The 14,475-nt window shown below is 48.4% G+C and overlaps 1 protein-coding gene across 1 annotated transcript in view; it reads right to left on the bottom strand.

The window, feature by feature from the left end:
- The window catches only part of PLCH2 (phospholipase C eta 2), a 94,017-nt gene that overhangs the window by 13,214 nt on the left and 66,328 nt on the right, over positions 1-14,475 (bottom strand). Inside the window, exons 16-20 of the mRNA XM_044445420.1 lie at positions 14,330-14,437; positions 9,618-9,742; positions 7,531-7,615; positions 6,734-6,880; positions 3,436-3,515 (exon numbers count right to left, since the gene is read on the bottom strand). Coding sequence (XP_044301355.1) covers positions 3,436-3,515; positions 6,734-6,880; positions 7,531-7,615; positions 9,618-9,742; positions 14,330-14,437 — 545 coding nt within the window. The remainder of the gene's footprint in view (positions 1-3,435; positions 3,516-6,733; positions 6,881-7,530; positions 7,616-9,617; positions 9,743-14,329; positions 14,438-14,475) is intronic.

Below are 14,475 nucleotides of genomic sequence, written 5' to 3'. Positions count from 1 at the left end.
CTTCCTTTCCCACTTCCTCAGCACAACTCCCAAGCATCTTGCTTTGAAGAGGGAAAAATCTCCCCTTTCTCCTTTCACGTGCAAGATGCACTTGCAGCTTTGCTCTGAGCTGACCGCTAGCCCGACTACGGCTGTCAGGGGAAAGCGAAGTCAGGGAGCACCTTATCCAGAGACTCCCTGACAGCAGGTGACCTCTAGGACATCAGCCAAATATGCGCATTTGGGGTGTATATTAAATAATATGCATTTTAGGGCTTTGGATGGACTTTCACTGGCTGTCAATTTGAGGATCGCTGTTCAAGTTTTATGCAGGGGAAAGAAGAGGGGCTTGCAATATGTGCAAACGGGCTTGCAAGTGTGGCGGAGTTTTGTCCAAGGGACCCTGAGCTGCCCAAGCGAGTGGCAAATGGAGAAAGGGAACTTCCATCCCAGGATTCAGACATGGCACCAGTGTCGCTGACTTCTGGGCAGCCAGGTTAAGAGCAAGGCACTTCCGTTCTCCCAGGCACGCAAGGAATGTATTTTCTACCTCTGCTCGTTCTGCCTTTTATTGAACCCTCTTTAAAAACACGGCTGGCTTTTCTGTTCGCATTGTTCTCAGCCACTGTGATGGCTTCTCAGCATAAAGCCGGGGTAAATAGAAGAAGCAGAGAATAATGTTTGAACAGTCTTCTGTGCAGAGTTTTTCTGAACTAAGGCTTTGTTTGGCATGAATGGATGGAGAACTCCACCTCCCTGGGAGTGTATCCCTTCAGTGCGCAGGAGAAAGTTTGTATGACTGATGGTGTCTTTGGGGAAGAGAAGAGCACCCCGTGGATGTGTGAATGCCGCATATCAGGATATGGACCAGGGGCGATGTTTTCAATGTTTTCGTAGATGCCCTGCTCCCAGGCATTTGCACGTGTGAAAAGAGCATTATATAAAGGAGGAGAGCTGCTTTTAAACTGGCGTTCTGAAGGTTGCAGAATCTCCTGGAGAAGTTTGCCTCCAAAGGTCTACCGTGGGGGAAGGAGGTGGATAAAGGCTGCTGAGAGTGTTTGGGTGTCACTTCACCCTGGGGGATGCGTGTCTATTAAAGGCTTCATGAACAAGGGGAAGTGATCCAGCTGAGGGTGGCCGATCCGAAATACCAGCCCATCTGTTTGCAGGGCTTGTGGATGGCCGGAGCCAGCTCCACACTGACTTTTTCTGGACCCGGGAGCAGAGAAATGGCAGGGAAGACAAATCAAGGTTTGCTTTAACTGAAAGGACTCCTTTTTCTCCTCCCAGCTTTTCTTATTGAAATGTTCGGGGCTAGTGGACCTGGATACCCTCGTGCCTGCCTCCTTTGCACCCGTTGCCACGCAACCCGCGCGCTCTCGCGTCTGCCCTTCAGGATCCAGAGCATCTGTCTTTCCGTCTCCTCCTGGGCTCCTCCGAACCCAGACAGAGGCTCGCTTGTCTTTGCAGCACATTTTCCCCTGCCCCAATTCCAGTCTCCTGCCACATTTGCTTGCCTCTAATTAGGCTAAGCAAAAACTGTGCTGCAGTTTATTTTGGAAATGAGGTACACACACAGACAGCCTTCCTCCTGCTCCTGACCTGCCTCCTGGTCTTTCATTAATTAGTTTTCCGAGTTCCCGATGCAAGAAGAAAAGAATCCCTTTAGGTGCTTTCAGTTTGGGCTGGATGCGGAGAGGGGACAGCAGAGTGGAATGCCCTCACAGCTAACGAGCCATTATTATTATTATTTTAAGGTGAGGTGCCACCCCTGAGCACAAGTTAGTGGTGCCAGTCATTTGAAGAGCCCTGTGAAAACTCTGGCATCAGAGACAGCGCAACGCTGCACACCTTGCGGGTGAGATGAGTGTGGAGAAAAACGGACAGAGGCCGTTGCTTTCTCTGGAGGTTGCTGGGATGTGCCATTGCGACGTAGACAATGCTTCTGGGAAAACCAGAGGCCAGAGCTATTTGTGAGGTGGGGGAGCTCAGGGCAGGAGCTTCCTCCGAGCATTCCTCCGGGATGCTCACGACGCCTCTGGCACAGGCTCGCTTGCGGCATCCGTGTTTTGTAAAGCTGCTGTGGACCTTTCCGGGCTCTTGCTGAAAGTTAAATTCCCCGTGTGTGGGCGATTGCTTTTGCTTGGAATGGCCAGGCTGAACTGGGGAGGTGTGAGGGATCTGCTGTGGGAGAGGGGCTCTGTCTGACTCTCTGGGCTCGGCTCCCTGGACTCGGGCCGGCTTTGATGCAGCTGTGGTGAGCACGGCCAGCGTTTACCTGGTGCTTGCCTGGAACGGAGCCCTGTGTGAATGCCATGCAGGAAGAGGGACTCTTCTGTGTCACCCGCTGCAGCCTTGGCGCTGCTACACATGACACAGAAGAAATTTAAGGTGCTGGTAGTATTAACCTACAAAGCCATCAACAGCTTGGGTCCTGGATACCTGAAGGAGCTCCTTCTTCCCTGTGTGCCTGCCCACCCTTGAGATCTGAGGCAGAGCTCCTTCTCCGGGAGCCCTCCTTGAAGGAGATTAGGAGGGTAGCTACCCGGAGAAGGGCCTTTTCGGTGGTGGTGCTCCGACTGTGGAATACACTCCCCAGAGAGGTTCGCCTGGTGCCGACGCTTTATTCTTTTCGGCGTCAGGCAAAGACCTTTTTATTCTCCCAACATTTTAACATTTTATTGGTTTTACCTTTGTTTGTATCGTTAATGGTTGGATGCAGTTTGTTGACTGTTGGAATGTTGTAGGTTTTTGTTTTGTTTTGTTTTTGTAAGCCATCCAGAGACTCTGGTTTTGGACAGCATATAAAAACTATAAATACATAAAGTTGCTGTCAAAGCAATCTTCATGCCATGAGACTTCATGGACTTCCTCGCAGCTCAGCTCACTTTCCAAGCCAGAGCAGAGCCAAGCATGAGAAACAGTCTTGTGAGGGAAGGATTCCATGGCATCATAGGCTAAACTCTTGCCCCCTCCAGAGCTGGAAGCCCACACCATTGGAATACAACGGCTGAAAACACCGTGCTCTGGTCCAGAGGGGAGTCTCAAGAGTGGGACTCGGCTTTGCAAGCCAACTCCATTAAGCCTCCCACACAACTCCCTTCGCCACCTTGGAAATATGCTTCCTTGCCCCAAACTGCAAAAACACTAGCGCATGAGCGCGCAACACCACTGGGCCTGCGCGAGAGCATGTGGGAGCCCAGAGAAGACGTTCCGTTCATTGCAGGGGAGGAGTTCTCGGTGGATTGTCCCCTTGGGGTTTCAACGGAGTGCACCCACATGGAGAGACGTCCGATTCAAATGCGATGCGTGAAAACAGCCTTCCCCGAATCGGTCCCCACAATTCCTAGAGCAGTACGATCTAACGGGAATCCCCAGTGTCCAGACAAGAACCCAGAGCAAAGGAAGCTCAATGCAAGGGACAGACCGCCCCAAGTCGGACCCGGCGTTACTCACCTTACCGCATATGTCATGCATCGCTACATGCACAAAGATGGATGCCTCCTCCATTCCTTCCAGGTAGACGTGTCGATAGCCTGAAAACAGAGGAAAGAGGTGACCGGCTTGACGCGTTCCTGCAGCACATGGAGCTGGGGGGAACCAGGAGGCCGTGTTGCCCAGCTCTGTCCCGCAGAAGGCCCCCTGTCCCCTCCCATCCCCTGGTCCTGCAGCACATGGAGCTGGGGGGAACCAGGAGGCCGTGTTGCCCAGCTCTGTCCCGCAGAAGGCCCCCTGTCCCCTCCTATCCCCTGGTCCTGCAGGAGAGCCACATCTGAGGAGGGGTGGGTGGAAGGTGGATGAAGAAGGGGAAACAGGTTGGGTGGGGTGGGAGTGCATGGAACATAACAGGCAGGAGGGACAGAGGGACAGGAGAGCTGAGAAGAAGTTTCTAGGTTGGAGGTGAGGGGGATCTCCAAAGCGCAACCTTGGATTCACATGAACAAGAAGGGAGGAAGTGGGCAGGGGCACTCTGTTTGCTCTCATTTTTGTTCCTTCTCCTTCCACTGTCCCCAGAAAGGAGGTTTTGTGCTGTGGGTTCTCCGTCATGGTGCTGGCTTAGCATTGCCAGGTGTTGGTGACGTCTGGGCCTCTAGACATGCACCATGGAGTGGAGGCTTGCCAAGGTTTTCAGCAAGCCATATTCCTCCAGGAGGCAGAGAGAGCAAGAGGACAACTCCACCGTGAGCTCCACGCAGCTGGGAGCTAGGTAAGCCAGCCTCTATGGAAGTTCCTCTGGACGCTGGGGTGAGGACCCTGGGCTCTGGAGAGGTCTTCTCCCTGAACTGCTAACTCGGGAAGGGCTTGTGTGGAGGATGAGGTGATGGGGCCACAATCCTCTCAGGACAAGGGCTTGGGGTGCTCGCCTGCTGCAGAGGAGTTGTGGGCACAGGGAAGGATCATGGAGACAGGTGGCGGGGCAGCCAGAAATGCTTCTCTGGCTTGGGTTTGGAGCTGACCCAAAGAAGGCCTCGGGGGCTTCCAAAGTCTGTCCTTTGAGGCTAGGTTTGCGGATTTGCCGAGGTTGTTCCTGAGCCTCGTCACACAACAGCTTCGCTGGCATCTCCAATCTGGGGGGTTCCATGCTGCACATTCACACATGGCTGGTCATGCCGGAAAAAGCATTTGCGAGGAGGAGACTCCAGTGAGGCCTAAGCACAGGAACCAGCCGAAACAAGACTGCGCAGAGAGCAGCAAAGGCCTTGGGTTGCCAAAGGGGGATGAGCTCCAAGGGTGGGCGGCTTTGCTTTGTTCCCAGAATGTCCACTTCACCCTCGGCCATTAATTAACGCAACCCCTGCTCTGTTTAGAGCGCAAAGCTCCAGCTTAGCAAGCGACACAAATGTCACCCAAACCAGGGTTGGAGCTTTCCAGCAATCCCGTTTCCCCCCACTTTTTTTATCCCTCGATTTGCCTAGGAAGAGGCCCACTTCTGGAGCTCAGAGCCAACCCTCGCTGCCTGATCATCAAAGAACCCTATTCTTCCTTCGTTACTGCAGCTGTCAATCCTAGACTTTCTAATTGATTCACAGTTCCCTCAGGAGCCATTATTAATGTCATAATCAGAATGTCTTTTGTTCCTTCTTTCTTTTTTTAAAGCCTGATGGATTCTTTCCTCCTCTTGAAAATCTTTTCCCTTGCCAAGTTTCCTCTGCTTTGAAGAAGATGGAGAACAAGGAGAAAAAATAGAAAAACATCAACACAGGCGGCTTTTATCTGAATTGGGAGGGCACAGAGAATGAGAGAGAGAGCGAGAGCGAGAGAGAGAGAGAGGAAATGGACAGAGGCAGGAGAAAAACGTGTTAAAAGCCTCTGGATTTTGGAGCCACCAGCTTGCTTTTAACATGATAGGAAATGATTGTGGCCGCTAGTGAACTGCTAACAAAATGAAACCAGAAAAAGACTTTGGTTCCTTTCAGAAAGGACTTTGAAGCTTACCCCATTGACTGCAAAATCTCTCCTCTCAATCTGATGTTTTACAAATTGGAAGCTAGCAAATCTAATTGCCAAGTAAGAACATACCCATCATTACGCAGGAACAGGGAGAATAGCTTTGGTTCACATTTTAATGCTAACTTACCCAATACTGGCTTCTCAACTCAATATGCAAATTAAAACACAGCTCCTCTTTAAAAATCACATTATTCCAAATTTTGCAATGCAATTCTCCAAACAAAAATGAATAGGTAAGCACACATATTAGCGGGGAGTGTAAACTGAAACGTATTTGTTAATGAAAATGACATGCAAAAACATTTTTTGTGACGTAATTGTTTCCAAAAATGCATACATTAGAAGCAACACACCTAAAATGTGCATGGATTAATTGCAGACTTGACAAAAGGAAGATTTAGACACTGATGTGGAAAGAGAATGAAATGAGTTTCAGGCTGGGAAAATAAGGAAAGGGGCAAAACAAACACAGGAAGTTTTGTGTATTGCAAACATGATCAGCAGTTGAAGAGAAGGAAGGAAAGCAGAGCTAAGAAGTTGCAGGGAACGCACACTACCTGTCGTGACCCCTCCGTGGAGGTCAGTCACCTCCAACTGACTCCAAGTAGACTGCTCCCCCCCCCCCCCGCCTGCCCCACATCTATAGGGATGGAAGCTGTTCACAAAAGCAGGAGATGGCTTAGGCACGCCACAGGGTTAAGTCTTACATCTGTCCCAAATTATTGTGGTTTCTCTGCTTGCTGACCGCTTTCCCAGAGCACGTGATGGAAAGCACTGAGAATCTAAGTTGCTTATATTTACATAGTCCCGCCCTGTCATTTGCCTGGTCACACCTTCACGGGAGCAGCTGAATTTTCCGTGCATCACATGGTGGCACTGGAAAAGGTGTTGGCTCTGCTGAGGAGAGCTTAATGACTGACGTGGGCTGAATCAGCATTCGTAGCTCCAGAACTCCCATCTCGTTGGGCTGCTATGGATCCTGTGCTTATGGGGAATGCAATGGATCCCAACTGGAGTGCCACAAGCCGGCCTCGATCATTAATGGTTCTCAACTACAGTCATCAACTAATCCTCCATTCTACCACTGTTGTTTGCTTGTGTATTATTTGTGTATTATTTTCTTCCATGGTGGGACCCAGAGTGGCTACATGCCGCTTTTGGGGGGATCCCCCTCCAAGCACTGACCAGCCCTTGTCCTGCTTAGAATCACCATGGCGGCTGCATCATGTGCCTGAAGTCCATACCCTGGAACTTCAAAACAGACAAACAGACAAAAAAAAGGGGGGGGGAACCACCATCTTACCTGGCATGATGCTTGGGAATGCTATCGTCCTCTGCCCAATAAAATCCCTTCCAATGGGATCGTGATCCCACACCAGAAAGCGAACCAACACAATCTCCGGCATACAGATGGTAAACACCAATGTTTCCTCCCACATCGGATTGAAGCCTGCAGAGCAGAGAGTTGGCAGTCTATTGCAGCTGGGAGGGGGGACTTTGGAAGAGAGGCAATGACTACTTATCGACAGACACCGTGGTTTCCCCTCCTGGCTGTGTGTTTGTGTATGTGGGATCCTGGACCTTTCCTTTAACTAACCTTAGCAGGTTTCCATGGAGAGCAGGAACACTTGCTAAACACTAAGACAGGTGTTCAGGCTCTGGCCATCATGTGCAGCCTTGGAGCAGCCGAAACCCCGACTGAGAGATTCCTCCCATAGTTTGGCTGAACATGACAGTGCGCCACCAACAATGCACTGGAAATGGTTGCGGGATGAGCATGGCTTTGCACCACCCTGTGCTCTACACATAAATAATTGCGGGATCCAGAGTTTCCAGAGGGTTTGCACTCCTCTGAAATGGAAGAGATTGCCTTGGGAATCAGTGATGTTCCTTTGTCAAGGACTGTGAGCAGAAGCTGGAGGGGCATCTCTCAGAAAAGCTACAAGAAACAGCTTTCCGTCCTCAGGAGAAGGCCAGACTAGATGGCCTCTTCGATTCTACAAACAGCATCAGGGGAAGGTCCATTTTGCACATGGTCTGAGGCCAAGAGGGCAGATGACACAGAATGGACAGCGGAAGAGGGGGGAGCGAAAGCCTCACCGTTGTCATCGACGACCCTTGTCTGTTCTTTACAGCAGTCCACCGGCAATCCAATTATTTCCACTTCCACAAATGGATCTATAATCTGGAAAAGAGGAGACAAGAGAGCAATTACCTGCACATACAGGGATGAAACCAAAGAGTTTGCCCTGAAGGCTGTCCTGTGATATTCTGCTCAGCACTTCTGACAGATAATGACTTTTTGGCTTTTGAAATAGGCATTTCCCAGCGCAATCTCTCTCCCGGATTTTTGTAATGTGGAGGTACCAAGGAGGGACCATACACCGAAGGAAGCACTTCCCTTGCCTCTCCAATTAACAAGGAGTACACACAAAGTGTTCAGGACAATTAAAAAAAATTCTCTCTCCTCTTCCAGTCATCCATTCATAGATCCGAATAAGACTGCCAGTTAAAATTTCAAGTTTTCCCACTATTCTCTGATGTTCAGAAGAAAACAAATTGCACAGTAAAAGCTTTTTTAAAAATATTCCTCTTTCCAATTAAAAACAGCAGCAGTGGCGGCGGCAACAATGACATGCAGTGGCGAACCTGTCCGTTTTGCTTTCTCCCTGATTTGAACATTTCAAATCACAAATGTTTTCTCTTCTGAATATGAAGCAATTTGCAAATCTGGGGAAACTCACATAAGAACTGAACTGCAGGACAATTCTTGCCCATCTGCCCAGGCCAAATTCAACAAGTGCAGCTATATTCAACAGGTGCAGTCATACTGAACGTGGAGAGGACTAAGGTGTACCTGCTGAAGATGGCCAGGGCAAAGAAAAAGCTTGCTTCAGCATCACCAGTGTAACTGAATTCAACCCCTGGTTTTTAAGGGCAAAGTTCTGCACATGGATATGTGAGCCTGTCTTTGAGTTTCTCCTACATTTGGGAGTTTTTAACATCTCCAATTCTTTCTGTCAGACATGGAGAATGTTGCAGATTTGGGAGAAGTCGAATCAAAACCGAACGAAATGAAATTCCTACCCACCCCTAACAGAGGATCTCTCCAGGGGGCACTGTCCACTCTTGAAGCACTGTGAGTGGGGAAAGCCCTACCCCGAGTCACATGTCAGATCAAAATGTTGCCCGGGAAGTTGAATTAGCACATTGGCTAGACAGAATTCAAGAAGGGGGCGCTGGGCAGGATTCGATCTGGTTGAGGGCAGGAGCTACCGAGACATGCATCTGGGATGGAGATGTTCAGCATGTGTTTTGCACCCAATGTCAAGAGGCAAGCAGCACTTGGAGTGGAAACTCAACCGTGTTTTTCCCTTGGCGGGCCAACTCACAGCCGCGGGGAGGGGAAGAAATTGGCCAGGGGGGCTCCATCAAAAACATTCACACCCCAAGACAAAGGCTGGAAGTGCAGGCGAAGTGCAAACAGAGCCAAGAGAGGCTCTCCAAGAAGCCCCATCCAACTTGGAGAACCGTCTTAGCGGTCTATGTGGATTTACAGTGAAGTGGCGGGTTTTTAACTTGGCTCCCCTTTGGAGGTGTCTTTTTAGCTTCTTTCCAGAGAGATGCCGTGAATAGGGACCTGTCGCATTGATTGAATATCTTGGCAGTGCGTGGCTGTCTCCCCAAAGGCACCCTCCGGACAATACATCAAATCCGGCTCTTTTCTCACAAAGAGAGAGGCCAAGCACCTGCTAGACTCAGGGAACAAAACCGGTTGCATAATCTGCCCACAAACGAGGCCACAAGATGGCTCTTCCCTGCACTTAGAAGGGGCAGCAAAGATGAAGAAACCTTTGCTGACTTTAAACAACCTAGAGAACAATTCAGCTCTTTTTTTTAAAGCATGCCAGTGGTAAAGCACATTCACGCTCTGGTCTGTCTGTCTCTTTCTCTGAGTGGCTGCATTCAGACATCACAGGAAGCCAGCCTTGGTGTGAATTCTGGCTTGCTGGTACCCCTGTCAGTTGCTCCCGCTTGACTCTTGTTTGCAGGGGCGGCCAAACTGGCCATGGACTCTTCTTCCATGGTTTGATGGGGCTTCCAGAGCTGGGTTGCTCTCCAGATGGCTGCCACATCGCTCAGCGGCTTGTCAGCACAAAGCACCGTTCCTCCCTCCAGTTCCATACCTCTCCTCGGTCTCCAAGCATGGAATCCCGGGGCTTTGGGAGCTGCTGTCCACTGATTATTCTTAAGACAAGCTGCTTCTTCATCTGGCCAAGCAGTGGATCTTCAGAATTTGGGTTGAAGATCCCTGGAAGGGGTTCACAGAACAAACACAGAGATTTAAGGCAGTGTGGCGTCAATTATTCATTAAAAATGTGTGTGATTCTATCTCCCTCTGGAAGCATCAGCCCGTCAACATTGGAAGCTGTCTCACTCTGACGTTGTCTAGCCAAATACTTTTTACTTGCAATGGCAGCCGCTGTCCTCCGTCTTGCTAGCATCAGCCACTGGTTCTTTCTGTTGGTGAGGACAGAGACAAATCTTGGAAGTTTTGTCTTGCACCCTGTATATGTTGCCAGCAAGCTATGAATATATGCAGCAAGATTCCTTTCAAGCTCAATGGAATAACTCCAGTCATTTCCCTCTTTTAAAAACACAAATATCTCTCTCCACTTATCACTAAAATCTTCTCAAGTAAGAAGGTTGCAAAATAGTTCTCATAGCAATAACACGAATGCGCCTTTTATGTTATCTCAGTGTACCAACCGTGCATTGGTTATCTTATAAATTCATTTAAAATATTTATATTCTGCCTTTCATTGTCAAACCACAGAGCAGCATACAAAATGCTCTTTGAAAAGCCAATTAAAATAAAATGCAACAATAAAAACCGCAACAAGGAACAGATGCCTAACTGGGTATTAGCCAGCCTGCCTATGCACACCTGGCCTGATGCTGCAGGTCTCTTCATAGGGTCTTAAAGGAAAAGCTACCAGTCCTCATGGCCACTTACTGCCTCCTGTGCATACATCAACAGGGGAACATGGGTGAGGGAGTGCTGTTGAACGCAGACCCTGCTTGTAGCTGTCCTGGGAACAGCTGGTCAGTCGTTGGGAGGGTAGAAGCGATGGGTCCTTGACCGGATTCCCGCTCCATTCAGCAACTGCCTGGATATACAACTGACCTTCCACCACATGGCCTATTCACCACCATGGACGGTGCCTGCCTCACAACTGGGGGTGGGGCAGAATTCCAACGCCGGGGGGCCAAAGCAGAAGAGGCCCTCCTGCCAGTTTCCAACAGATCGAGCAGGAACAGGGCATGAGGCAACCGCGAAGCTTCGATCTGTAGATCTGAGTAAGAGGCTAAAGACGGGTTTCCAGGAAGAAAGATGTAGTTTGCCAAAGCAATCTTAAAAAAAAACCCAGATCCTTTCAGCATTCATTCCCTGCATTAACGCCTCTGCCCAGAACTAGGATGCCTCCTCCTTGCTTACATCTCAGAACATTTTACTCCTTCCCAGCGACCTTCCACCTTCCCCTTCCCTCTGTCATAGATTGACAGGGACCCTGCTATGGACTGCTGTCTAGAACTGACCAGCTCGCATTTATTCCACTTGGTTAAAAACTCAGAGCGGGGGGTGCACTAATTGGGGGGAGCAAAGGCCAAAAGGTGAGGCTTCGGAGGCATTTGCCTGGCTCTCCATGCTTACTTCCCTTTGCATTTATTTATAACTCTTCGGTGGAGCGGGGGGAATGAAATGTCAAATTCTGGAACTCTTTGTCCTGCAAGACTGAGTTGCACTCCTTTCCCTACAACATTTCTCTGCATGCCAAAGGTCTTTTTGTTTGGGCAGAATTCATTCTTGCCAGATAAAACAGAGGGACCAGATTTTTAAAAAAACCCAAAAACAATGCCCCCTTTTCCCATCAGCTGCACATGTCTCTGTTTTCATTTTCTTTCATTTTTCATCTTTCATTTTCGGAGCATTATCCTGTTTCATTCCTGTCAGTCACTTCTGAGGGATGTGTGAGTGATTTAAATCTTCCCATAAATAACACAAAGGGATGTAACACCCCCCCCCACCCCCCACAGGTTGTAATAGTCAGGAAATTTACTGGCAGTGGTGAAAAACAGGTAAGTGGGGAGGAGAAATAAAGATGGTGGAGTGCAAGCCAGAGGAGATGCTTCAGCATCTTGAGTTCTCTCAGCCACATGCCTCATTAGATGTTGCCCGTGCATTTGAAAAAGTATTGTCACAAAGGGGAGGCAAATCACTTTGCAGGGATTAAAGCAAAGGCTTCTGAATGGATTTATGCATGAAGCTACTTCAGGTCTGAATTTGCCTGGTAGATCAATTGCTGGGTCTCTTTGCCTTCTGAAATAGGACAGCTGGTGAGTGGTGTTATGAGCCCATTTTGGAGATCAGCCTCTCCTTGGTGGACCTCAAAGCCTCCCAGGCAGAGGGCAGAAATCCAGGAGCTGCTATGCTGATATGTATCTGATTAGTTCCAGGTTTCATCTCCACCAAGAGCGGATCTTCTGCAAGCTAATGGATCTTAATTGCTCCTTCCCAGAACAAACTGTCAGGCACTTTGCATTACAATAAAGAACAATGTGTTGTTGAAGAGTCATTTCTCCCAAGAAATGTGAAGATGGTGGCTGATTTCAGAGGGGTTTAAAAGATCTTGGGGAAGAGAGCACTGGGGCTGCAACCTTACAACTGGGAGGTTGAAACTCCCTTCCCAGAAAGACTCACCTGGTGCTAGTTGGAAAAAAACAAAACAGAACCCTTTTTCTTTCCCAGGATACATTAAATTGTTTCAGCCTATAAGCACAGAATAATATGTTGTTATTCTGTTCTGTTCCTCTGCACTTTTTGCGGGTAAATGCATTTGAGTGGGAACAGACACTTGTGTGCATATAATTTATTGAGAATTACAATTGTTTTCATGGTTCTTATTTTGTAAGTGGCTCTGGGACTTCTGGCTGAAGAGTGAATAGAAGGCTCTGGATTAAAGCAAATAACGTTGCTTCTTTCAGGAAAAAAAAGGAGGATAGAAATAAAGAGAAAAACACTAGCTTGTTTGGCAGATCATTTGAAGGTAAGGAAAAAAAATGGATTCTTCCGAGACTGTGATGAGATAAGGGAAAACAAGGAGCATACAAACAGAGCTGCCAGAGAGAGAGAGAGAGAGAGAGAGAGAGAGAGAGAGAGAGAGAGAGAAGAAACCTGTCTGCAGAAAAAGGCTGCAGTAGGATTTAATTTAATCTGAGTCCAGGGGCATACAGACATCAAGACAAGGAAGCACTGTGTTAAGCCGCTACTAAGGCCAACCCAGCACCTCCCCACAGGAAAACATTTAGCCCTGAATTGTTTTATCTGCCGTGTGCAGGAGAGCTGATAAGAAGTATCAAAGAAAAGAGAAAGTCCGGGAGATTCATCAAAGGTGAGAGCCACAAAGCAGAGGAGGGTGGCGCAGGTAAAGATGAAATGACACCTGAGCCTCATTCAAGAGAGCTGGCTAATGCCTTGACCTGTTTGCTGGAGCGACTTTGGCCACCAAATTCTCCTCTGCAGACGTGGAAGCCTAACATTCTCCAGATGTTCTCAGAATACTCTAATACTGCCTGAGCCTGCCCTTCCCAGACTGATTGCCTTCCACAGGTTTTGGACTACAATCCCTATAAGCCCCAGCCTGCACAGTCAAGAAAGAGAAATAGTGTGAGTTCTGACACAACATTTATGGTGGACACCAGGTTGGAGAAGGCTGGCCTCAACAGAGAGCCAAGATCTGCGTGTCCATCCAGCGAGATTAGAAATCCGCGCCTGAAATGAGACTGTTTCAACACTTCACACGACATGCCATGCACTAGTGGCTTGAACTCGTGTTTGAACATATCTGAAAGTTGTTCACATATCCAATCCCTTCCCAAGCCAAACGCCATGCTAAGTTAATGGTGGATGCAATTTCACACTGGGTACCTACTGAAAGTGCAACTGAAGCTAGGCTTGTGAAGAAACCCGATTTTCATTCCCATTTCTGTGTTTTAGGTGTGATCTCGCAATCAAAATGCAAGTTCTAATTTGATGTTCAAATATCTAACCAATGGGGTGGGCGTGGGGAATGTTGTAAAGGGTTTGCACACCAAAACACACAAAAAAGGTCTATGGGTCCCACCATATTGGATAATTTCTGGCCAGTCTCATTTCGGTTTCAATTTCAGTCTGAATTCCATTCTTGGGCAAGGTGATGCGGGATGAAGTGGGATTTAAACTTCAGCAGGTTCTGGATAAAAACCTAACCATTCTCCATTCTGGCCTTCAGTGTGGTTTTGCCATATTGTAGCATGGGGTTAATGAATGCATTCATTTGTTAATCAGTTTCAGTCACAAAGTTAATCCATTGGAGATCAAAACATTTAGATAGAACTATAAAGGTCAAGTAGTTCAGCCCAGGAAACTGGATATTTAAACATTCAGCCAAACTAAACCAGAAAAGAGAAGAGAAAGACAAAAGGGGAGGCAGCTAAGGGGGCAAGAAGTTATAAAGTTCAACTAGAGTGTGAAAAAAGGGTTATTCTAGGAAGTAGAAACATAGCACTTTGAGGACCGGAGAGGTCAAAAAAGCACCAAGGGAAACAGACTTCCCAAATAGCCCCCTATTCTCCAGACACGGAATGGCAATTATGGGTTGGAAAAGGAAACTGGAATATACGTGCATTAATGCTCAAGGAGTATCCCTGTAGGAAGGCACGGTTGGAACTTGGCACAGGACATGCTTCTGCTGGAATGTGGGAAGCCATGACATCTTGCTGCTGTAGCCCTGGCTTGCAATAATGACCACACGGGCTCCCGTGGCGAGCACATTTTGAGCTCTGGCTTTTTCCTTACCTTGACACATACACCTGGGCTTGAGGACGTAGCCGCAGTTCCCATTGGCACTGAATTTGGCGCGGTTGAGCTGCAGCATCCTCCCCTCGGACTGGTAGTTTAGTGCGACTGCAGTTCCAAAGGTGGTGGGGGGAGAAAAGCAACCG

The sequence above is a fragment of the Varanus komodoensis genome, unplaced genomic scaffold (genome assembly GCF_004798865.1).
Source record: "Varanus komodoensis strain SLA01 unplaced genomic scaffold, ASM479886v1 scaffold48, whole genome shotgun sequence".
NCBI classification, from domain to species: Eukaryota; Metazoa; Chordata; class Lepidosauria; order Squamata; family Varanidae; genus Varanus; species Varanus komodoensis.
The sequence above is the reverse complement of the archived record's forward strand: the minus strand, read 5'-3'. Positions and strand labels throughout refer to the sequence as shown.